This window comes from Balaenoptera borealis (assembly GCF_965194805.1).
Source record: "Balaenoptera borealis genome assembly, chromosome: 12".
NCBI lineage: Eukaryota > Metazoa > Chordata > Mammalia > Artiodactyla > Balaenopteridae > Balaenoptera > Balaenoptera borealis.
In genome coordinates, this window is record NC_138869.1 from 105,182,211 (window position 1) to 105,206,098 (window position 23,888).

The following is a 23,888-nucleotide window of genomic DNA, read 5'->3' on the forward strand; positions in this document are numbered from 1 at the left end:
AGCTGGTACTGAGTATTATAAAATAAAATACATAGACAAATGTATATATACATATAATTTCTTTTTAAACCTTTGCAGTTCTTGGATTACTACTTAATTAAAGGTGTTTTAAATTATTTTCTGTTCACGTTTCCTCATCTGTGAACTGGTTTTTCCCTTTACTGGCTTTCTTTTATACACTTCATGATTTTCTTATCAATTTATTGGAATTCTCTACATGTAAGGAAAATTTACTAACATTTTCTATTGTTGCAAATATCTCTCTAGTTTGTTGTAGACTTTATATTTTATTATATCCAAAATTCAGGTTTTACATTTATATCAAATAAAATGCAGTGATCATTTCCTTTTTGATTTTTTTCTTTTAACTTTGTCTTGATAAAACTTTCTCACTTGGAGACCAAATAAATATTCATAGTTATTTTACTCTGGATTTTTTATGCTTTGTATTTTTAAATTCAGGTTCTAAATTAACGTTCAGTTTATTCTGGGGTACAAAAAATTTACTTTTCCCAAGCAGCCAATTTTCTCAGCTGAATTAATGGACACTCCAGGCAGCCTCTTTGATTTATAACATTTCTTTTATCATAAATTTATTTCATAGATAGACAGATGCATATTGTAACATCTATTTCTAGGCTACCTATTTTGACCCATTAATCTAATATTACACCAGTTGTTTAAATTATGGTAGCTTATAATACAATCTAATATCTTACAGGACAAGTCCATAAACATCTTATATTATAAGGAAAATATCTTTAAACATTCCTAAATGGCACTTCTAGACCTCAGTGGCCTTAAGAGGAGTTTTATCTCAATAGCAGCCATTTGAAACCCACTTGGCTAAGATGTTTATTATTACAGTAGTTACAACAGTTAAACCACTACTGTAGAGGAATTTTTTTAAAGTAGCCTTTCCTTTTCAGGCCATTTTGATAGCATCATCTGGTGGCGGGCTGTAAAAGGTGTGCATGTAAATGCTCAATGTCCTTTTACACATATTCTGAGATTATTTCATTTTAAAATAAATGTATTCTTTTACGATTTTACTCAGAACTATTGACCTCGATATTTCTGTTGTCACTTCTTTATGTGTTACCTCTGCTTTGTTCCACTTGGAAATGAAGCTGTCATTTCAGTTGAGGAGTCACATGACTGTATAGAGATTGCTGGTAAAACCATGGAACCCAGAAAGGCCGGAAGTCTGAAGCATCAAAGTTCACGTTGGCGAGGGCTGGGGGAAGGCTGCGGCACATTTGTCCTGTAACTCTGATTCTTCTAGAAAGATAAAATGGCTTTGGGGTGAATAAGCTATTGATGCACACAGCAACATGAGTAAGTCTCAAAAGAATTAGCCTGAGTGAAAGAAGCGAGACCCCCAAAAGTGTGCATACTGTACAGTTCTTTTTATATAAAATTGTAGAAAATGCAAATGAACTTACAGTGATAGAAAGCAGATTAATGGTTCCCTGGCCGGGCTGGGACATCAGGGAGAGGATTGGGAGGGAGGAATTACAAAGCGGTACAAGGAAGCTTTTGGGGTGATGGACATGTTTATTATTTTGGTTGTGAAATTATACAATTTAAATGTGTGTAGTTTATTGGACACTAGTAAATATGTAAATGTGTGTACGCGTGTGTGTATTTACTGTTGCATGAAACCACGCAAATGGTAGGCAAGAGGCAAAGAATGGAAAGGAAGTTACAAGAAAGTACTGGAGAGCAGACAAGACCACAGAATCTCCAAAGGGTTCTGTCAAAGCTATAATACAGCCCAGAATGGGGATCCAAGCTGGTTGGACGGAGCAGCACTTGGCAAACTTTAATGTACACACAAATCCCGGGAACCTTGTTAACATGCAAATTCTGCTTCGGTAGGTCAGAACTGGGCCCTGAGATTCTGCATTTCTCACAAGGTCCCAGGTGGTGCTGATGCGGCTTGTCTTTCCACCATTCTCTGAGCAGCAAGGGGCTAGAGCATTTGTTCTCAACTCCGGCTGCATATCAGAATCACTGGGGAGCTTAAAATTAATTAATTAGTTAATTAATTAATTTAAAAACCCTGATGCCTGGATCTCACCCTTACTGCCAGAGATTCTGATGCAATCGGTCTAGAGTTCAGCTGGAATCAAGAGTTTGTAAATCTACCCGGATGATTCTAATGTGCAGCCAGGGTTGACAACCCCTACTCCAGAGAGATGGTAAAAACCTTATCAGGGAATGAGGAGGAAGGAACCCTGAGAAGGTAATAGGATGGCAAGTAGGGCCAGAGAAATGTGATGAACGATGTCCCCGATCAGAACCAAAATTGACCATTTCCAAGCCTGCAAATTGACCTGAGTATAACGTATAGCCTGTATGGTCCTGCCTGCGTTAAAGATGCTTTTGCTGCTTTCACACCTGGCCTGGGAATAAGTACCAGCTGATTACTGAGTAGGCAGATGGGGAGCGAGGTTTTCCTGAGATTATAGCCACAGGGAAGAAAAGTCCTTGCAATGGAGGAAGATGACCAGGGAGGCTGATTGGACACACACTTACCAACACATGCACAAGGATTTTTCCTTGAAAGGAGACAAAGCCCAGCCTCTCTCCTCCTATCCCTGATGGGCCACTAACCAGGCATGACAGATGGTACTCCAGCCTCCTAATATGCCCCAGACTTGTTTTAAAATCATTTGGAATTCTATTAACGTTAATACTTTGGAAATCATTTTTTGATCAGTGTTACAGACTTTTATCTGCATTATAGAATTCTAATTCTGAGACCACTGATGCAACAGAATCCTAAAATGTTTACTGAGACTTGTCAATTTAATTGTGCTACTTGGAACTTAAAGAGCCAGAGTTTGTCAGCATTTTGCTGACAAATGTCATCATTTACAGACTGATCTTGGCCACTAATTATGTTCACCATTGCTAAAATTACATGTTGTGAAATGAGCTACCTTTAGTGAAACAAAAGACTTTTTTCCCATTTAGTTTTTTCCTGTTTAGCAATTTAGGACCGAAACAAACTTGCAAGTATACGAAAACCTTCTGGTTTGGTAATAGTCATTATGTTTAAATTTCAATGCAGAGGATGCAGTATACCTGGATAATGAAAAAGAAAGAGAAGAATATGTCCTGAATGACATCGGGGTTATTTTTTATGGAGACTTCAATGACATCAAGAGTAGAAGCTGGAGCTATGGTCAGGTGAGCCACTTAAAATTTGTCATTGTCAAGGACATTTTTACTTAATATTTTTAGCCCCATGTATCACTGCAGGGTGCTATGTGTCGATATGAGACAAGCACAATTTCCTGCTTTTCAGGATCTGAGACTCCAAGATAGCCTGGGAGTAGAGACTTAGAAAGGCACCTGCATAATTTATCAGCTGAAATCACATATTTTCAGTTATTACAATGTTACAGAGATGGGAGATTGTATGGATGATATGACATTCCAATGAGAAATGCTTTGCAAACTCAGTACAGTGAAATCTCATGAGCTTAGACTCTGCTCTCCAAGCTGGAATGAACCCATGTTTTTCTTTTCTTATAAGGAAAAGTGTTTTGATAATAATGCAAAGGATACAGAAAGGCAAGTGCCCAACTCAAAGAAATCACTTTTTTTAAGTGTTAGGATTAGATATGCTAATTAGAAAAGAATGCTACCATTTAGTCAAAGGAGGGCCCACTGGGCTTTCACCTCAAGACATTTAATCAGCTGCAGCCTCAAATTACTGTCTGGATATAAGGTAGCAAATGGTGTTTCATTTGAGATATTCAATGGTTCAAACTATTTCAGCTTGGTATCTTTAACAATGGAGCAAATGAATATTTTTACCATATTTCCATAAACAGACTCAGGTCCTGTGATTCAGAAACGACTTTCCATTACCAACGTGAGGGCAGGTGAATGTGTCATTTCTCAGCGTTTTGGCTGAAGTGGTTGGAATTGTGCACCATCGTTCTGGGTATCCAGCGGCAGATTTCACAGGACGTGGCCTCACCAGGTCACGTGATACCTTCTTGGCCTGAGATCCTTGTTTAAACTTCCACATGGGCTCTCCCCGCGGTGCTCAGCCCTGCTCGAGCCCGACCACTGGGCTGTCATCACTGGCTCTTGTCTTGTCCACCCAGCTTTACGTCTCGCTCCTTCTCACTAACTCCTGAGAATCACACGCCCAGGGTTCAGGTTTGCCTGCCTGCATTTCTGACGTCCTGCCAGGCTAATGATCTATGTGCCCTTTCCCTGTTTTGGGGTCCCTGCCTGGCTCTCTGGTTCCAAGTCCTCCCCTTCCTGAGTGACATACCACCCGTGACCATTGCTTATTGTCTGGTGCTCTTGCCTTGGGTCCCTAATTCCTACCCTTTAGGTGTGATTCTATTTATGCCCCAAATGTGACCATAGAGAGAGAGCTAACAAGGAAAAAAGTCATCGAGGTGGGTAGCAAGGAGGGCTGGGAAAGGGTCCCAAGCATGGTCATGTACTCCCCAGCCCGCTTGCCTTTGGATAGATGCCCTTGAGCACAGCCACTGCCTGTCTCTACTGTCATTTGGAGCCCATTAATTTGTGTACTTCAGTGCAAACAACCAGCCAAGCCAGGAGGGAGTTTGTAGTGTAGTTCTCTACGTCTTTACCTTTCCAGCTCGTGACTGTCATGCCCCACAGACACACCTGAAAGATGCTGCCTCATAAGAACCAGAGTAATGAGTTCTTATTCACCTGGAGAGCTAGTGCAATTACCCATTTCTGCATCTATCACATCAGTTTAGGATACACGCAGAGTTGGTGTTCCAACTGGATTTTAATAAAGAATTACATGGAAATTAGCCATTAAGATTGTGGTTTCTGTCCTAAGCCCTTGGGTGGATAATATACAAGGTTTCTGTATTCAGGGAAATATTCTGTACAATGAGGTACAGTATAAGTATAATCTTCCAATTTTGCCTTTTTTTTTTTTTTTTTTTTTACTATTTTGTCTTTGTTCCTTGTTTGGAAAATTTTGGCATTGTATGTGGCTAGGAGTTCTTTCTAAGGAAATTGAACTGACTACCGGACGGGTCCCTTGATAATATAATCTCCTTTCTCTAAGCCTTCCTGCCCTCTCTTTGACCCTGGAGTCCACCTTATCTCAGAAGAGAGGAAACCTTAGACAGACATTCACTATGTGAGGTCTCCTACAATTTCCAGTGCAGACCTGAAGTGCCTTCCTGAAATGTTCCTGAGAGCCATTTACTGTCGATATGTACAAGGACTCATGTTGTTTTTGAGGGCTCTAGACTTTGGCCTGACTTTGGTAAATGGTTCGTTCCCTTGCCTTGGCGCTGGAGCCAATATGTTGGAGAGATCCTCTAAATTAACCCTACAATTTTCTGAAGAACTTCAAGTCAGTTCTTGATCCTTGAGTACATCAGCTCGCTAGTAGTTCTGTTTATATTTCTAGCTAGCACTTAAGTTCTTAATCATTTTACTAAAAAATAAAAGAGGGTGTCTCCTTCCTTCCACCTTGATATTTCATGCTAAAGATTATGAGTGATTACCATCTAGGAAATACACATTTCTAAACATGACGTTGTGGTTTCATTTTATTTTTCAACAGAGAATGTCTTGTTTTCAGAGTGGACATTAAATAGTTTCTAATTTTTTTTCTCCAAATAGTTTGAGGATGGCATCCTCGATGCTTGCCTGTATGTGATGGACAGAGCAAAGATGGACCTTTCTGGCAGAGGGAATCCCATCAAAGTCAGCCGTGTTGGATCTGCCATGGTAAGAACAACCACTGATTACTAAAATCGATTACACACGTCATTTGCCTCAGTATAGATGTCAGCTCATTAAGTGCTGTTGAAATGGTGACTTACACATAATAAACTTTTATTTGGAAGAGTCTGTAATTCCCTGAACTTGTCATGTGCCGTAAAACAAAATTCTTATATCAGTACTATATGTTGCTTTGGCTTCAGACAAATGCCGATAGATGACGTGGACAGTATAGATCACTTATTCTTTAGAATCTTTGCCTAGGGGCTGAGAGTGACCATGACAAAATGTCAGCAACTATAATCAATCAATCAACAAACAAACGTCAAAGGGCATCAAAAAAACCCCCTGCAAGATGGAAATTTTCTACATTTTCACACCCATGGTAAGAGTAAAGAAATAAATGACTAATCCCAGCTTTTATTTCAATGATACCTCACCACAGGGCTTTATAGTTTATGAAATGGACATTGATTCTTCACAGTACTCACATGAGATAAGTGGGGAGGGGGTGGCATTACCCATGCTATTTTACAAGTTAGGAAACAGTGTGATGACAGTTTGTCAGTGATAAAGCCTCAGCTAGAACCCAGGTCTGCTGACTCCAAAACTAGACATTTTCTACCTTCCTTGCTGGTCTCTGCAGGAGATCCTGAAACATCTCGGGGAATGCACAGACCCTGCAACGGAACAGCTTCCTTAGAGAGGAGATACAATTGTCATGAGTGGGAAGGTTGGGGGTCAGGTGTGGGCGGTGAATTAATTGTGCTGCCCAAGTCCTGGACTGTACTGACGTGGGAACCGGGTCCTGTGCAGCCCTGGACCGTATCAACGTGCCGCACCCACAGATCCTGCCCTTGGTGCATGAAAGCGAATCAAATCTGATTTATGAGCAGAATATTCCTGAAAAGAACATTAAGCTAGGTGCTATTTCATACAATCAAAGACTGAGCAACAAATACTCCTTTTTGTTACCAATTTCCTTAAGTTTTATTTTTAAAAAATTCTCTCTGAAAGAATGCTGTCTTTGGGTTTGGTTTAAGTTAAATAAAATCAAAATCAAATATAGTTTATATAAAGATATTAGACTGAGAATGATGTGAAATGTAATTTATGGTTAGCTCTTAAGAACAAAGATTGTTTTATTAGTAACTAGGCTGTGTGTAAATTTAAGAAAAGTGGAGCTTAAAAAGAGAAGGTAAGAACGAACATCTAAAGGCAGTTTTGTTTTCCGTTGTTAGTTTATGTATGCAACATAAACTATGCAAGTGAAAAGACAATGGATTCTAAAGAATTTGGGAATTTCTTTATAATAGCTATTTATTACAACATGCATTAGACCTGCAGTCAGTCACTGTTTTTCCTGTTTCACGGACAAAATTCTCCCTTTTCTCCTTTGAAGTCATCATGACAGGTTTGCAGTGAGGCGGGAAGCAGTTGCTCCCAGTGGTTAGATATAAATTAATTCCTTTTTAGGCACTCTGAAATGACATGCTCATCAGCCTGAGCTTACTCACATGGTGTGGGTATATTTACGAGTCTAGAAATCACTACCTAACACAAGCCAAAGCAAGAGGGACGCAAATAGGAAGCAGCTAACCCAGCACTATGGTGGCATCTGGCCAAATGGAAGCTGTTAAGTCTTGAATTAAGCAGAGAATCCTAATGCAAATTGCCTTGAAATTTTATTAATCATAAAAAGCCTATGAAGTTCTGATTTTGAAAATCTATGACTCACAAGATTTAGAACTGGACAGAATCAATTTGGGGGAGTTGGTTTGGTTTTATTTTTGGAGGGAGAGGCCTTGGGTGTTAGGGGAGAGGTCCACCCTGGGCAATATCTCTAGTTCCACCACCACCATCGTTTACATACACAAAATATACGTTTGAGAGTTTTCAAAATCTTTTTATATCTATTATCTCTTTTAATCCTTAGACGAGCTCTGTGAATCTTTCCAAAATCTATTCAGTTATAATGATTTTAGAAAGTAAAATATTGAGCCTACAAAAATCAATAAAAAATATGCAACTTTCCCAAAAAATCAATTGTTTTCTGGTCACTCAGGGAGTTCCTCTCCTGTTCACAAATCCTGGAAACCTATCATGAAATTGCTGAGGGAAGTTAAGCAAAGACTGAAAGAAAAAAACAACACAGAAACCCCTCAAATTTCTCAATAAAGATTTGCTTTAAAATATGAGAAGATGTATTTCGGGAGCCCAGAAAGAAAATGTTCTGAAGTTGCTTGAGTCTAGCCAGAACCCTGGGTCTGAGCAGATAGGCCTGTGGATGTTTTCTAGGGGGCTGGTCCACTCCACTGGAAGAACAGAGGGAGCTGTGTGGTCGTTTTAAAAGTTCTCAATCATCTCCCCAGCCTGGTCACTGAGGCAGGAAATTCCTTTTATAGGATACAAATACTGGAACAGGATACACCGTGACATGCAAATTCTCTGGGAGGGGTAGCACATTGACTGCAGTTCATGCCAAGGTGACAGTGATGGAAGGCAGAACTTTCCTGGGCTCAGTTACTGCCAGGAAGGAGTGGCACGAGCAGCCTGGTCCTGGCTGGGCACCTGCAGAGGGTAGAGAGGGAATAGGAGGCAAGAGCAGGTGACTGGGGCCCCAAAGACAAATTCGCTTCCTGTGGTCACGGCAAAGTCTGGCACTGAAGACTGGCCAGGAGTTTGCAGAAAGTAGATGGGTGAAATAACTCAGGTTATTATCTGGCTTATCTAACTTTCTGATGAGGGTGATGATGATCTAAATCTGGCTTTCCAGTCCCCAGATAAAAATCTTTGTCGTCTAGTGTTTATGTCCTTGGGCCGTTCTTTGCCCTGGGGGTATCCTACACACGAGAGGATATTTAGCAGCAACCACGGCTTCTACCCAAGAAATGCCAGGAGTTGTGACAACCAAGAATGTCTTTAGATATTTCCAAATGTACCTCTGGGTCAAAATCACCCCCAGGGAGGGCCACAGCACTAAACCCCTCCGAGGCTCGGCTTCCCTGCCGGTGCCATGAACATAACCCTCTCTTCTTGCCTGCGTGGAGAATCTGTTTTCTTACCTTATTCAAAACCTGCTGGCTTTCCTTCTTCTGCTGAAGAGAAAGTGGAGGCAGCATCCTGCGGGAAGGCCCTGGTCCAGGTCACATCAGACCTCTGGGTTCTGACTCTTGCGCGAATTTCCTATGTGACCCAGGGCCAATCACTCAGCCTCTCCGGGCCTCCTTTATCTTTAAAATGAAATTTTGTCTCTGTACTCAAATCACACTTGTTATTCCCCGTGGCAGCAAGAATTCCATTTTCTCCTTCAAAACAATGTTCTTCTTTCTTCTATTTTTTCCCTTTATAAAGTCAATATTTAGTTCTTTTGAGTTGCTGTTACTTAACTTTGATGTGAAAATCAGGAAAGTTTATGACAATCTGGACAGCCTTGGGCTATTGGGTTTTCCCAGGGGAAAGAAAGTCTAAAACTCCTGTAAAGAGTTTTACAGGAAAGTCTAAAACTCCTATAAAACTCATTGTCTGGGGATTGGTCCTGAGATGCTATAATCTTACATAAGCGAACTTTTATTTAGGTTTATCTAAATAGTGAGTGGTACATTTTACCGAAGCTACACTGCAGATTGATTTAAGAGAGAAAAAAATTTTTTAAGAGATTAGAAAAAAGAAAAACCTTGTCCAAAGTTATACTTCCTCATTTTTTTTTCATTTTTAAAATTTTATTTATTTATTTATTTGATTTTTATTGGCGTATAGTTGCTCTGTGACCAGTGACCTTGTGACCTTGAATAAGTCATTTAACTTCCTGATACTTCAATAAAAACAACAATGTTGTGTTAGTTTCTGCTGTACAACAAAGTGAATCAGCTATACGTATACACATGTCCCCTCTTTTTTGGATTTCCTTCCCATTTAGGTCACCACAGAGCATCGAGTAGAGTTCCCTGTGCTATACAGTAGGTTCCCATGAGTTATCTGTTTTATACATATTATCAATAGTTATACTTCCTCCTTTAAACTACTTGATTACTGTTTGCTTTCCACCTCGTACCTGATGTGACAGTCCCCACCAGGACAATTGCCAGGAAATGTGCCAGGAAAACTTTAGAAGGATGCTTTGTGCCATCTGAAAACTTATTTTGCTCACAGGGCACTAATAAAGCATTCCATCACGGACCCTGAATTACAGTGAAGTAACCAGACATGGACTCTAGCCCCAGTCACACTCGCAAGACAGGAAGTTAAATGACTTATCCAAGCTCAAGACAGGTGTGCTATGCCATGTGACAAGAACAGCAGGGTCCTGGGGAAAAGAGAGATGGTGACAATAGCCTGCCTTTACTGCTGGGTGGTAACTGGTCCCTGCCTGCTTCTGCCTCATGACTGATTGGATCTGGCAGCAACTCTGGGCAGAGAAGTTCTCCCATACTGGCTCTGCCGTGGCCGCTGGGCCTGTGGATACTGTTCGCTTATTCACTGTAGAAGCCCTAGCATCCCACCTCAGTGCAGGTTCGCTCCTCTGTGTTGAGACTTATTAATAGGAGATCTGTGTCGAAATGCACACAGAACCAGTACATGAGATGTGGAAGACTCTCCAGGGGTCTTCTAGGTAAAGGGGTGGAGGCCCTTGGAAATGATGTCACTCAAGGTCACACACAAATAAGTGGTTGAGCTGGAACTAGATACTGTCCTTGCTCTCAGGTCATATTAGACCTTAGACGGCCACCACCAACACACTAGCACCAATGACACAATTCCTACATCAAGTTAATCCGTCATTCACCAGGGATTTTCATTTCTGTTTATTGAAGAATTTTTAACAATTGACAAATAGATTGGAAGCCAGTAGGAAAACAGAATTTACCTAACGGAAGTTGTATTCATAGCCAATTTTGAGAAACTATATCCATTTCATAAATAACCAGTGTACAGATGAAGAGACAGAAGTATCAGGAAGTTAAATGACTTATCCAAGGTCACTGGTCACTGGTAGCTATCTCCTAGAAAAGAAGGACCCAAGGGAATGGGTTCCAGAACAGGTGAATTTTGAAATAGGGGAATAAGTGAAGAAAGGCATAAATCAGAGAATTCTAAATAGCCAGAGGCATTGGGTCCCTGGGGAAAGAGTTCCCAAAGAAGACTAGGTACCAAATATGGTTTGATGGTGGTATTGGTGGCTGTGGTGGTGGTGATGTGGTTTGATGGTGGTGATAATAGGGCTGATGATGGTGGTGATGTGCTTTGATGGTGGTATTGGTGACAGTGATGGTAGTAATTGCTGTAATGATGCTCATGGTAGTAAAACACTCAGTATTAACTCATTCATTCAACAAGTATTTATTGAGAATCTCCAGTCTAGGTACAGTTGTAAAAAAAAACAAACAAACATAGTTTCTGCCTTCACAGAGCTTATAGTCTAACAGAGAAGACAGACTTGTAAGTAGAACATTTCAACACAGTATGGCAAAGTCTCTGATGAAATAAGCATAGGGTTGTAGGAGAAAGCAAACCTCTCAAGCTTTCCTCAGAGGTTTTCCAGGACAAAGCGGTGACCTAACAAATGTTGGGATATTGGATGAAAAGGTAGAAGAATAACTGACAAGGGTCCAGAGCAATAATAAGCCACGCTATTATTCATGGAAACCCTTTTTCCTTGGTGGAAATTACACCCAAATAGCCATCACCAAAAACACTGCAGGAACGTGTAGTCAGGGGAAACTTGCCCCTCTGGGGACTTATTTGTTTCAACTACAATTTTTTTAAAAAGTGACATTTTGGGGAAATTTTGGAAGGAGGGAGAGAAGAAAAAATGTCAATATACTAGTTACATATTTTTAAATACCAGTCTTTACATTGTTGCCAGTCTGGGCTTTCCTGCTTCCCTTGAGGTGTACACATTTATTTTTAACCCTGGTCTTTTGCTAACATGAAACACGATGCCATCATTAATCCCCATTAATACCCTATTCTAACTGTGCCTTTTGGGAACTAACTCAAGATTGAACTTTTTTTTTAACCAATCATGTTCGGTGTACTCTTTAGTGTTACAAAAAAAAAAATCTTGCACTCCAGCTAGTAAATCAAACTGACTACAAGCGGAAGTATAGGTCCTGGAGTTCCCTAGGGCCCAACACAAGACGAATGACTGTAGACCTTGCAGGCAAAGCGGACTTCAGAGTTTCTGATCCCCAAGCATACGTGATCTCACAGATAAACTGAAAATAAAGCTACTTTTCGCTTTGTCCATCTTTCTTCCCCTTCTTCTTGTCCCAGTATTTAGACTGGTTTTTTTTTTCTTCCATGCATGAGAAAGACAGTCATGACATCACTCCTTTGATATTTTGCTAAACAGCTTCACAGGAAGTTACTACAGAACGGTGTTTTTATTTTTCCCCAGTTGTTTACTTGGTCATCTCGTAGAAAGCTTCACATTCAGCAAACCTCTTCATGCAACAAACTATTTCAACTATTCAGACTACATTTACAAATTCACTTGGGTTAGAAATTCCACCCAGTTACCCCAAATGAACTTTAGAATCAGAAATAAATACATGAAGTCTAGTCCGTGATCATACAGACCAGCCAAAGCATAGCTCCCTAAAACTTTTATTTAAAAAAAATAAATACAAATGTTAAAGCACTACGTAACTGCTCCTCTGTTTTATAAGCAGCTAAGAACCCCCTTTCTTGGAGTGAATTGTCCTGGAGAAATCTGAGGACTCAGGTGCTTAAGAGCCATCGTCCCCAGCCATTTCCCCACCGAGGAGCTTCTTCACGTTTCCCCTTACGGATCTTATTTTTGGAAAAATTTCCTCTATCAAAAAAGCATATTTATGTAATAATAATTTGCTTCCCCATTCTTGTGTCAGAGATTTATCTAACGGCCAAACAGAACTTCTCATGGGAGTGGTACACTCAGTGCAAGCACTCAGTGTGACTCGATGCCACCTCTGTGAAGGTAAAGATATGACTTCCATTGGTGTTTTGGAAAAGTGGCAATGACTCACACGCCTGCATAATTTTGCAGATGCCTAAGAGTTAAAATTTCCAGGCTGGCGACCATTGCCAGATGTAGGTTCCTTCATGGATTTCAGCCCCCATCCAGAGTTTCTGGAGCTCTGATCCTACCTGCTTTCTTATCTTAAATTGTTATTTTCTGTCTCCATGATTCTTGCCCAGGAATGTCAAGAATGACATTCCTTACTCTGATAGAGGAGAAAAAGCTAGAGGTCTCTGTTGCTCTTGATAACCTTTCCAATCTCAATCAAGAGCTCCCATGGGTGGCAACTTTGGAGAATCTACCAGTTAGGATTAATGAAAAACGTGATTGTAGTTCAACAGGGTAAACTACTAATTCTAGTAAGTTTTTTTAAATCTTAAAGTTGGAGTCAAGGTACCAACAAGCACGGGAGGCCTTCCTAAGGTTTAGGAATGGCTAAGGGAATCCAGTGATGAATGGGAGGTACAGAGTCAGGACGATCTCTAGTTCCTTTCAAACTAAACATAATGCCATAAGGTCACCTCATTCACCAGGGATTTTCATTTCTGTTTATCGAAGAATTTTTAACAATTGACAAATATATTGGAAGCCAGTAGGAAAATAGAATGTACCTAACGGAAATTGTTTTCATAGCCAATTTTGAGAAACTGTATCCGTTTCATAAATAACCAATGTGCAGATGAAGAGACAGAAGTATCAGGAAGTTAAATGACTTATCCAAGGTCACCCACCGGTCAAACTGGAAATGGATCTCAGGTTGCCTGACCTCATTGTTCCACACACGATGTTACATGGCCCCTGTATTTGTCCTCTGCCTGTCCTCTCTCCGTATCACATGACCTCCTTGGGTACAAAAGTAATGCCTTTTACAAGCCCTGTCTCATTCAATCCTTCTCTTTTAAGTTGGGGTGGAGGGGTTGAGGAGACAAATGAACCGTTCAGACATCATTTTCGTCTCTTGTGGTTAAAAACTAGCAATGTAATGAAGTTTCCATTTGTGGGCAAACAGCTTGGTTTCTCAATTATTAAGGTTACATTTCTTATGCCTGTGCTCCCCATATTTTGGGAGAAAAACAGACATTTATTACAAGCCATCTCTCGAATGTGATAATCACAGTCAATCTAAATGTCTGCTTTCCCCGAATTGCTTCCCGGAATGAGGTTTCAGGGCTACATCTATTTTGTAATCACATTGGCTATTTCTGAAACACGGGGCTGCTTCTCAGCACTCCTTCCAAGCTGTGCAGTCAGGGCTGCTCTGGTCTCCTGGGGCAGACATCCCCAGGATGGATAAATAGAAATGCAGCAAAGCCAACACCTCCCTTTAGGATATGCCCTCTCAGGGCTATGCACTTTGCATCCCTTCTTGCCCTCTCTCCTTCCCCTCTCCTCTCCCTTGACATCCTTTTCCTTTCCTCTCTTTGTTCTGCTCTTTCCCTTTCCCATTCATCTATTCATCCATCCATTCCTTCATTCAGATATTTTTGGAGGTCCATTCTATACACCAGCCCTGCACCACACAGCAGCTGAATAGCAATGAAAAACAGCAAGCAATGCTTGGAAAGCTTAAAATCTCAGTATCTCTCTCTCTCTCGGTCCACCTTTTGTTATTTCTTTCACGATTGTCAATTAGTAAAATATGTTTGGGCCAAATAAGAATCCTCAGTTACCAAGGGAGACAAGGTTAATAATCTCTAGTTGTAAAGATTTTCATAAAAAATGAAGCTAATTACCAACTCCTGTCAGAGCTTGTGTCAAGTCTATAAAGCAGAGCACATTTGCAGACAGTGGTTATATGCTTCGCAATATAGGTTAGGGTTAGCTCATGTGGTTTTTATGTGTTTTTTGTGAAGTAAAATTTACATACAGTGAAATGTATGGGTATTAAATGTAACATTCAATGAGTTTTGATTGGGGTAATCACTACCCCAATGTAACCAAAATATAAACATTACCATCAGCCCAGAAATTTCCCTTGTGCTCTGTTGTAATCATTCCACATCCCCAGAAGCAAACAACCACTATTCTGATTCCTTACAATAGATTTGACTGTTTTGTTTTTTTTTTTTTTTGGCTGCGTTGGGTCTTCGTTGCTGGGCGTGGGCTTTCTCTAGTAGCGGTGAGCAGGGGCTACTCTTCATCGTGGTACGTGGGCGTCTCATTGCGGTGGCTTCTCTTGTTGAGGAGCACAGGCTCTAGGCACACAGGCTTCAGTAGTTGTGGCACACGAGCTCAGTAGTTGTGTCACACGGGCTTAGTTGCTCCGCGGCGTGTGGGACCTTCCTGAACAAGGGCTCAAACCTGTGCCCCTGCACTGGCAGGCGGATTCTTAACCACTGTGCCACCAGGGAAGCCCAATTTTCCTTTTCTTAAATCTCACATAACTGGATTCATACAGTATGTACTGTTTGGGACTGGCTTCTTCTACTCAGTCAATTCTTGCACGTATCTTCAATGCGTTCCTTTGTACTGGCAAGCAGTATTTTATTGTATTCTACATCCCAGTTTGTCTATCTGTTCACCTGCTGATGGACATCTGAGATGTTTCCAGTTTGGGCCTCTTATGGATAAAGCTGTTAGGAACACTCTTGTACAAGTCACTTTGTACATACACTTTCGTATTTCTGAGGTAGGTAGTTAAAGATGGCATGTCTAAATCACAGGGCATGTATATGTTTAACTTGATAAGAATCTGCCAGTTTTCCAAAGTGATTGGAACCCTAGAGTGTCACGGACACAATTTGACACCTGCTGTACAACTTCCACCTACAATTAAGATTCATCTCCACCAGACTGTACCTGGGGGCTTGTTCACAAAACCTGGAAAGACTCTTCTTCAAGGAATAGTCCTTCTCCTTCCCAAATTTAACTCTCCACCTTTGAAACTAGTTTATGTTGCCCCAAATTTATTTCCAATGGTCTTTGAAAAACTACTATAGGCAAGATTAGGTATAAAACTGTATTCTATAAGAATTAGAAATCCTAGCCTTTATGAGAACACAACTTTTAACATTGAAATTTAACAGCATATAATAGGTTTATAACAGAGAAAAGTCACCTTATCATAGCCATATAAAATGTGCACACAGGATAAGAAAAATACCTTTACATATTTAAAAAGAAGCACAAAAAATAGTAATTATACAAACTGTAATGGACCTAAGCCTTGAATTCAGAGAGGCAGCCCACCCAACTGGGCATAAAAGGAATTTTAACTATTCTCTCCCTTAGGGTAAATATTTGAGAAAATTCTAAACATTTTTAGAAGTATAAAGAAGAAAATAATAATTATATTTATTCTCTCTGCAAGAATTGAACACAGCATCTTGGCATATCTGCTTCCAGTCTTTTTAATGAAAGGTCTTTTTTATTTTTTGGTTAAAAAAATGATAATGCTTTCTAAAAAAGAATTCAGACAATCCAGAAAAATTTTAAGATAAAAGTTGAAAAAAAAACCTTCCCTCAAAAAAATCACCCTGAATTTCACCATCAAGAAATAACCATTATTAATATTTGATGTACATCATTCCAACTAGATAGGTATTTAAATAAACAAATATAGTTTTAAGATCATAAATGGTATTATACTATGTATGCTAGTATAATTGAAAGGTATTATACTTACTTTTTATAGCCTTATTGAGATATAGTTGACATACAATAAAATGCACATGTTTAAAATGCACAGTTTGATAATTTTGATGCACCCGTGAAACCATCACCAAAATGGAAATAATAAATACATCCATCACTGCTCAGAAGTTTCCTTTGTAATTTCTCCCTTTTGCAACTTCGTGCTTTGTCTACCATTCCCAGGCAATTACTGTTCTGCTTTCTGTCATTACACATTGATTTATGTTTTCTATAATTTTATATAAGTGGAATCATGCAGTATGTGCATTTTTTGTCTGGCTTCTTTCATGCTTCTTTATCTCATTTTGAGATTCATCCATGTTACTGTTTGTATGAGCATTTCCCTCCTTTAATTTCTGAGTAGTGTTCCATTGTATAGATGACCCACAATTTCTTTATCCATTCACTTGCTGATGGACATTTGGGCTGCCTCCAATTTTTTCCTCTTACAAAAAGCTAGGAATATTCATGTGAAAGTCTTTGTATAGACATAAGCTTTTATTTCTCTTAGATAAATACCTAGGAGTAGGATGGCTGGGTCACATGGTAGGTATATGTTTAATTTTTAAGAAACTACCACGATGGGTTTACCATTTTACATTCCCAGCAGAAGTGTATAAGAGTCCCAGGAGCTTGCGTCTTCCCTGACACTTGATATGATTAGTCTTTAATTTTAGACTTTCTAATAGGTGTGCAGTGCTATCTCATTGTGGTTTTAATTTGCATTTCCCTATAACTAGTGATGTTGAGCATCTTTTGTTGTGCTTATTTGCCATCCATATATCTTCTTGGATGTAGTATCTCTTCAATTATTTTGCCCATGTCCTTAAATTTTGTTCATTTTCTTATTATTGAATTTCAAGCATTCTTTACATATTTTGGATACAAGTTCTTTATCACATGTATTATTTACAAATGTTTTCTCCCATTCTGGACTAATCTTTTCATTCTCTTAACTATGTCTTTCAAAGAGCAAAAGTTCCTAATTTGATGAAGTTCAATTGGTAAATATTTTCTTTATGGATCATTCTTTTGGTATCACATCTAAGGACTCTTTGCCTAATCAAAAGGCACAAAATTTTCCCCCTATGTTTTCTTCTGGAAATTTTTATACTTTTTTAGTTTTTATACTTAGGTCTATGATCCATTTTGAGATAATTTTTAATATGGTTCAAGGTATAAATCAAAGTTCATTTTTGCATATGAATATCCAATTGTTCCAATACCATTTGTTAAAAAGATTATCCTTCGCACATGGAATTGCCTTTGCAACTTTGTCAAAAATCAGTTAACTATAATTCTAGGGTCTACTTCTGTGTTCTCTACTGTGATCCATTGGTTTGTTTGTTTGTATTTATGCTGAATGGTATCATTCTATTTAATAAAGTATTACATTTAATTGTACTCAAATTAAAATTTGTTTTATTTAATTTTATTAAATTTTACTTTCACACAAGAAAAAACTGAATTACAACAGACGAAATTGTTTAACTTCAAATAAATATTTCTTTACTACAAGAAATATTATTGCCTAACGGATCCCTCTAAGGTTATTAGAAAATTATGAAAACCATTAAAAGAATAAAGTAATTATATGTTTTAAATTATGTTTTAGGTAGTATTGGTTAACTAAGAGAGATGAACACTTTAAAACACCAGCACTTCCATTCTTCCTTCCCTCTTTCCTCCCTCAGGTCTAATTTTTTTCTTAGGATTATCATTGTTTTTACATTATCAAGTTTTAAAATTCATATTCATTCTGTTACTATGATTCCCAAAGATTTTTGAGCATATGTAGATTTTTCTCACCCCTGGATCTTTACCACAGAGTTTCTGTTACTGGGATCTGTTCTAGATTCATCCCTTAATTGTCTTGATATCACTTTTCAAGTGGTTTGGTTGTGATGGGTCCTGTGTTCTCTGAGATCCTTCATGTTTGAAAATGTGTGCTGGTTGTCCTTATACTCACAGAACAGCTTAGCTGTGCATAATATTCTCGGGTCCACCCTCCTCTCAGGACCATGCAAATGTGTATGACATCAACTGGTTGCTCTGGAGAAGTCTAAAGACAGCCCCATTTTCCCCTTATTGTTAATTTGCATTTTCGGTCTGTAGGACTGAACAATTATTTCTTTAACCTTAAGTTCAACTAGATTAATTAATTAAAGTTCCTAGGTAATGAGCATTCTGCATCAAATTACCCTGGAGCTCAGATTGCTCTTCCAATGTATAGATTCAATTTTTCCTCAATTAGGTAAAATTTTCTTATATTATGTCATGAATATATCTTCTGTTTTATTTGTTGGGTTCTCTATTTTAAGGATACTAATTATCCTTATGTTGTATCATCCTTGTCTTCCATAACTATTAGCTTCTCTCTAATAACGTCATCTCTTCATCCTTTTCATTAGCATTTTCTTCGCCTCAAGCTTTTCTTCTATGTCATTAATTTATTTTGAACGTTATCTACTCTGTTTCTTACAGTTTATAATTTATCTTTAGTTGCACGATGATGTGAGTTGGTGCCCAATGTGTTCCTTTAGGTCTGTGATCTCCTAGGAGGTTGTGAGAAACTCCTGTATGTTCCTTAATTTTGTTTTCTTCCATGTATAGTTTTTCCATACTCTCTCTTTCCTCTTTGCTTTTCTTTTTATTCATGCTCATACTTGCATAACTCTTCTCCAAGTGTTCTATTTGCTGTAATATACTGTAGATAAAATCTTGACTCTCCAATCCAAGATTAGTTTGATTTAACCTCTGAACTACAGTTTGAGGCCAATGAATTTCATTCTACTCTTTTGTACCCTGAGACAGACTGGAGCAGAGGAGGGAGTTTAGCTGATGAGATGGCAAACTCTGTTAAAATCCTTGGGCTCTGCTCTTTCTTTTAGGATTCTGTTAAATTTCTCATTCTAGAGTCTACTCTACCTAATTGGAGGTAGGTCTCCCACTCACATGGAGATACCTCTCAGGCTTTGTATCATTTCTCCACTGTAGTCCCAGAATCCCTACCTTTTAAGGGATGCAGACCCTTTTTCACCCACTTCTCCACAGCAGTCATTGCCACGATTCTGGTCAGAACAAGGAAAAGATCAGCATTTTAATTCAATTTGTTTCTTTCCAGATTTTGAAATACAAATGAGCAGCCTCAGGATTTTGGTGACTTGACAGTAGGGCTTCTGCAGCCCTGGTGGTCAGGGTTAGAAGCTGAGCCAAACTGCCCCTCTGCCACACTCCAAAATCCTCCCCTTTTCTTGGATCAGGTTTTGAAGTTTACTGAATTATGTTATGCCACTGAGGTTGCCGATAGTGACTTTCAAAGGGGCTGATTTTTTTCATTTTTTCCAATGTTGTAGGTATTATGAGAGGACAGTTTAGTGAAACCTTAATGAAGTTGAATAATACTCCCTGTCCAAAGTCCTGGGCTCATATTTTCTTGTTGACCACCAGTGATGCAAGACCAAGACATTTCATTCTGTCACTGGTTCAACTCAGAGTTCATGATAGGGTGCTCACAGTCACCTGTGTCCTGACAAGGGACCGGAATGCCCTTGAAGTGTCCCCCAAGCATATCTTGTTGTCTAGGGTGGGGGCTATTATTTAACCGTTTACATCTGTCACTAAAGACTTATCTCTTTCCATATCTAGGCTCCCCAGAAATCAATATTCTAATTAGAAAACAGTAGCTAATCTGGCTAAATGCTAATAAATGAGAGCTGTGATTTATCCAGCAACAGGGGGACAGCTCAGCATTAAGAATTAAAAGGTCTGTAGAGGAGAGAGCTCTTCTTTTCCTTACTCTTCCCTTTGGCTGACTGGGTTCGGCTGTATGCTATAAATAACACTTTTAATTAATGGCTGTCTGTTTGAAAATCAGTCATCAGAACCATAATTTAGGAACTTTTACCTCTGAGATTCATTGCTCTACCCTATTTCTCAATGATAAGGATAAGAAACTGGTAATGTGAGTTAAAGCTGAATCTACCTACTCACAAATACCAAACCACATCATAGCCTACCAAGGCACACTTCAGGCTCCACTATAATAGATGCAGATATAAATAATCAATTCAACTGCAAGGAGAATTATTGATCATGAATAGAACCAAAATTGTTGGCTAAACCGTGCTGCACTCCAGTCATTTCATGGAGTTACAGGATAAAGTCAAAGTTAACCTCAAAGGAAGGAGTTTGCAGTTAGTTGAATGGGGTCCTTCAGTAATCTCTAACGGATTAATTTTTTTCTACATTAAACAAATTAACTGGGTAGTTACCTTCCCTTTAACCTAACTGGACAGAGTCAAAGGGGAAAAATAGAAGTTGCTTGCACATCTTAAGTGTTTTCTTCCAGTAGTTTCTACTTCGTCCAATATCGCCTACTTACATGATACTTGCAGTAGGTCCCTGAAGTTACCATATTTCTTCATGACACCAAGCGATTATTCAAACTCTCTCTACCATGTAGATAACCTTTTCTGGACCTCAGCCCCTCCAGACCTAGCTTTCATGTCATTTTCTCTATCCAGCCCACAACCGTCACCACACCCTCCAATCTAATAAAACTGATTACTCCTTCTGTTGGGACCCGACTCACCCTGTACATCTTTCTGTATTAATATTGATAACATTTACTTCTGCTTGATGGGTTTTCGACCATCTCTTTTCACAGAGAAGATCTTACTCGTACTCAGATGTGCAATGCCTATATGCTTGTTGAATATACAACGGATTATTCAACAGCTATTGAGCACCTGCTCTTGGCCAATACCTGCTAGAAGTCAGAAAGGCATCGATTTTTATCTCTGTTCTCAATGTACTCACGACCCCCTGGGGAGGATAGACTTTTATAAACACTAAACTCAGCAAGCCTAAGAGAGGGGTCTGCGCAAGTGCTGGGGGTGGGCTGTTAATTAGCAAGGCCATGAACACATAAAAAAAATCACCATATTTTAATATCTCTTCTATGGTTGTCATAATCCAAACACACCTGCTTCAATCATATGTTCTACATTGCTTACTAATGTCTTTTCAGTGTAGTCTGAACCTATGCTTCTCAAACTAATGTGCACACAAGTCCCCTGGGGATTTTGTTAAAAGGCAGGTTCTGATTTAGTAGGTCTGGGGAGGGGCCTGAGAGTCTGCATTTCCAACCAGTTCCTGGACATTCCACTGCTGTTGGTCCACAGGCCACATGTTGAAGAGCAAAGGCTATAAACCATCGTCATGTCAACATATAGACATTTTTAAAGTGCCATCAGTTTTTGGAAAAACTCCCAATGCTCCCCACCTAGAAATTCTTCTGACTGAAATTAAACATCATGAAAGCTACAGCAAGAGAAGTAAGGTTCAGCAGTGACCCCCAAGAAACTGACAGGATGCCTCGAAACTGTTCATTCCTGCCCCCTGTTTTATTGTCTAAGCACGAAAGATCCTGCACTTGAGGTCTGCTGCTACCAAATGACTGTGGTCTGAACGTGTAGCCAGGTTTTCCCAAATATTCAAGATTGCCGTTCTTTGCTTAAGTCTCCCCTATATTTAAACTATAATACCCCAGCCCCTTTATGTATTATAACTGGAGGTATCTTTGAACAAAATTATGCAACTTTAATCACCTTAAGCAAGCATAAAGAAAATACCTCTGTAATGCAACTTCTTAAAAAACAAACTCTGCAAGGCACCCATGGGAATCTAATTTCTTATTAATTCTTAATGGTTCCTATGACAGCATCTGCTTACTTTTTCAATTTATTAGAGTCTGCCACTCATCCTCAAAGTCAAAACTCGTTAGACCATGAGACTCTGGGCCCCCACTCTAACATCTTCTGTCATTTGTCAGCTTTTAACTCTCCTTCTATCAAGACAAGATCCCTACTTGAGCTGTCTTCTTTTGTAGGTCTTCTTCCTCTCTTCCTCACATTCTCCAGCACTGTTCCAACCAGACCAAGGACCCTGTGTGTATCTTCTCCCAAGCACGTAGGAAACATGACAACTCTTCCTGCCTGCTTTTCTACACCACCTTACGACAATCATACGCTATATAAGAGGGAGTCTTGGTTATGTGGTTTCCCCTCGCACTCTCATCATCACATCTCTTTCCCTGACAAATAACAGTGAACTGAACAGAAGTGGAACTGTTTTCATCACGCAGGAATACAGAAGGCACTGGAAGCCTTAGCTTGCCCAGCGTCAGAGTCTGGAGAGGACTCTTCTAAATGACCTTGACCCCTTCTCACCTCTCATGGTCTCATTTAGATTAATGCCAAGGATGATGAAGGCGTCATCGCTGGATGCTGGGACAATGTCTATGCTTATGGCATCCCCCCATCAGCTTGGACTGGAAGTGTTGACATCCTGTTGGAATACAGGAGTTCTGAGAATCCGGTCCGCTACGGTCAGTGCTGGGTTTTTGCTGGTGTCTTTAACACATGTAAGTATCCAGTTGAGTAATATATTTTTAATGCAAAGGAAATTTCACCTCAAGACATTTTATCTATAACCTGGCAAAGCGACCCAGCAAGCTCTGTTGGACCTATAGAACTTGTGGGTGGCTATTCTGGGAGGCAGCCAATGCATAATTAAACTGTACTTGGTCAGATATGCTCATAGTTTCTCTTTGACTGCCGAAGCTTTAGAGGAAGAATGATGGACTATTTCCTACACAATCCATCGTTCAATACCCAGAGAAATGGAGCGTCTCCGGGGCCACGTAAGGATGTGAGGGAAAGGCTATGCCATTTTATTTCTTAGTAATCCCCACATTTTAAAAGGCTCCATTAGCAAAATTTAAAATAATAAATAATAAGATATGTACCACTTGTTATTGAGCAGTTTTGTAAATATGCTTATTTGCTTACTGTTAATCACTGAGAATTTTCTAAACATACCCACTTAGTTTTTACTCCAGCTATGGAAGAGACTGTGGCAGGTGGGCTCATCTTCATTCTCGTGTGTGAGTCTCAATGCCCCTGAGCAATTAGATACCAGAACTTAATGAATGTTCTGTACTCCCCAACTTCCCCTTTTGCTTTTAATCCACCCAACATCCAATCCATAGAGGAAAACATATGGGAACAGAATTGTTCTCTTCAGCCTCATGCATCATTTTTCAATACGGCATTTGTCTGTCCCCGCCCAGAAAATGTTATTGTTAATTCAGTGGGTATTTTTAAAAAACATTTATTTCAGTATGTCTTCATCATTGGTAATGATTTTCATTCACATGCCATTTCTACAGCTCTGTAAAAAAAAAAAAAAAAATTAAGCTCAAGTCAAAGTGTCCTTTCTGCTGGCTCGTTAATAAGACTGTTTTACCCAGTTAGCATGTTTTTGAATCAGAAAAATCAAGGAGGATCTGGAGGCTGGAAGCCAGGATGAGACCATTTTTTTAATAAATGATTATGAAGCCTGTCAGTTTCAGCTCAAAGTTGTGACCGTCTAAGAATTAGTCAGAGATCCAAGTGGAAAGAAATCATGAGTATTTAGGTTTTGTGTTTTGTTTCTC

At 39.3% G+C, this 23,888-nt stretch overlaps 1 protein-coding gene across 2 annotated transcripts in view; it reads left to right on the forward strand.

Annotated features, from left to right (window-relative positions):
• F13A1 (coagulation factor XIII A chain) overlaps window positions 1–23,888 on the forward strand; it is a 144,905-nt gene that overhangs the window by 60,146 nt on the left and 60,871 nt on the right. For both annotated transcript variants that reach the window (XM_082344584.1, XM_082344583.1), the window contains 3 exons: window positions 3,080–3,198; window positions 5,650–5,757; window positions 22,640–22,814. In XM_082344584.1, the coding sequence (XP_082200710.1) occupies window positions 3,080–3,198; window positions 5,650–5,757; window positions 22,640–22,814 (402 nt within the window). The remainder of the gene's footprint in view (window positions 1–3,079; window positions 3,199–5,649; window positions 5,758–22,639; window positions 22,815–23,888) is intronic.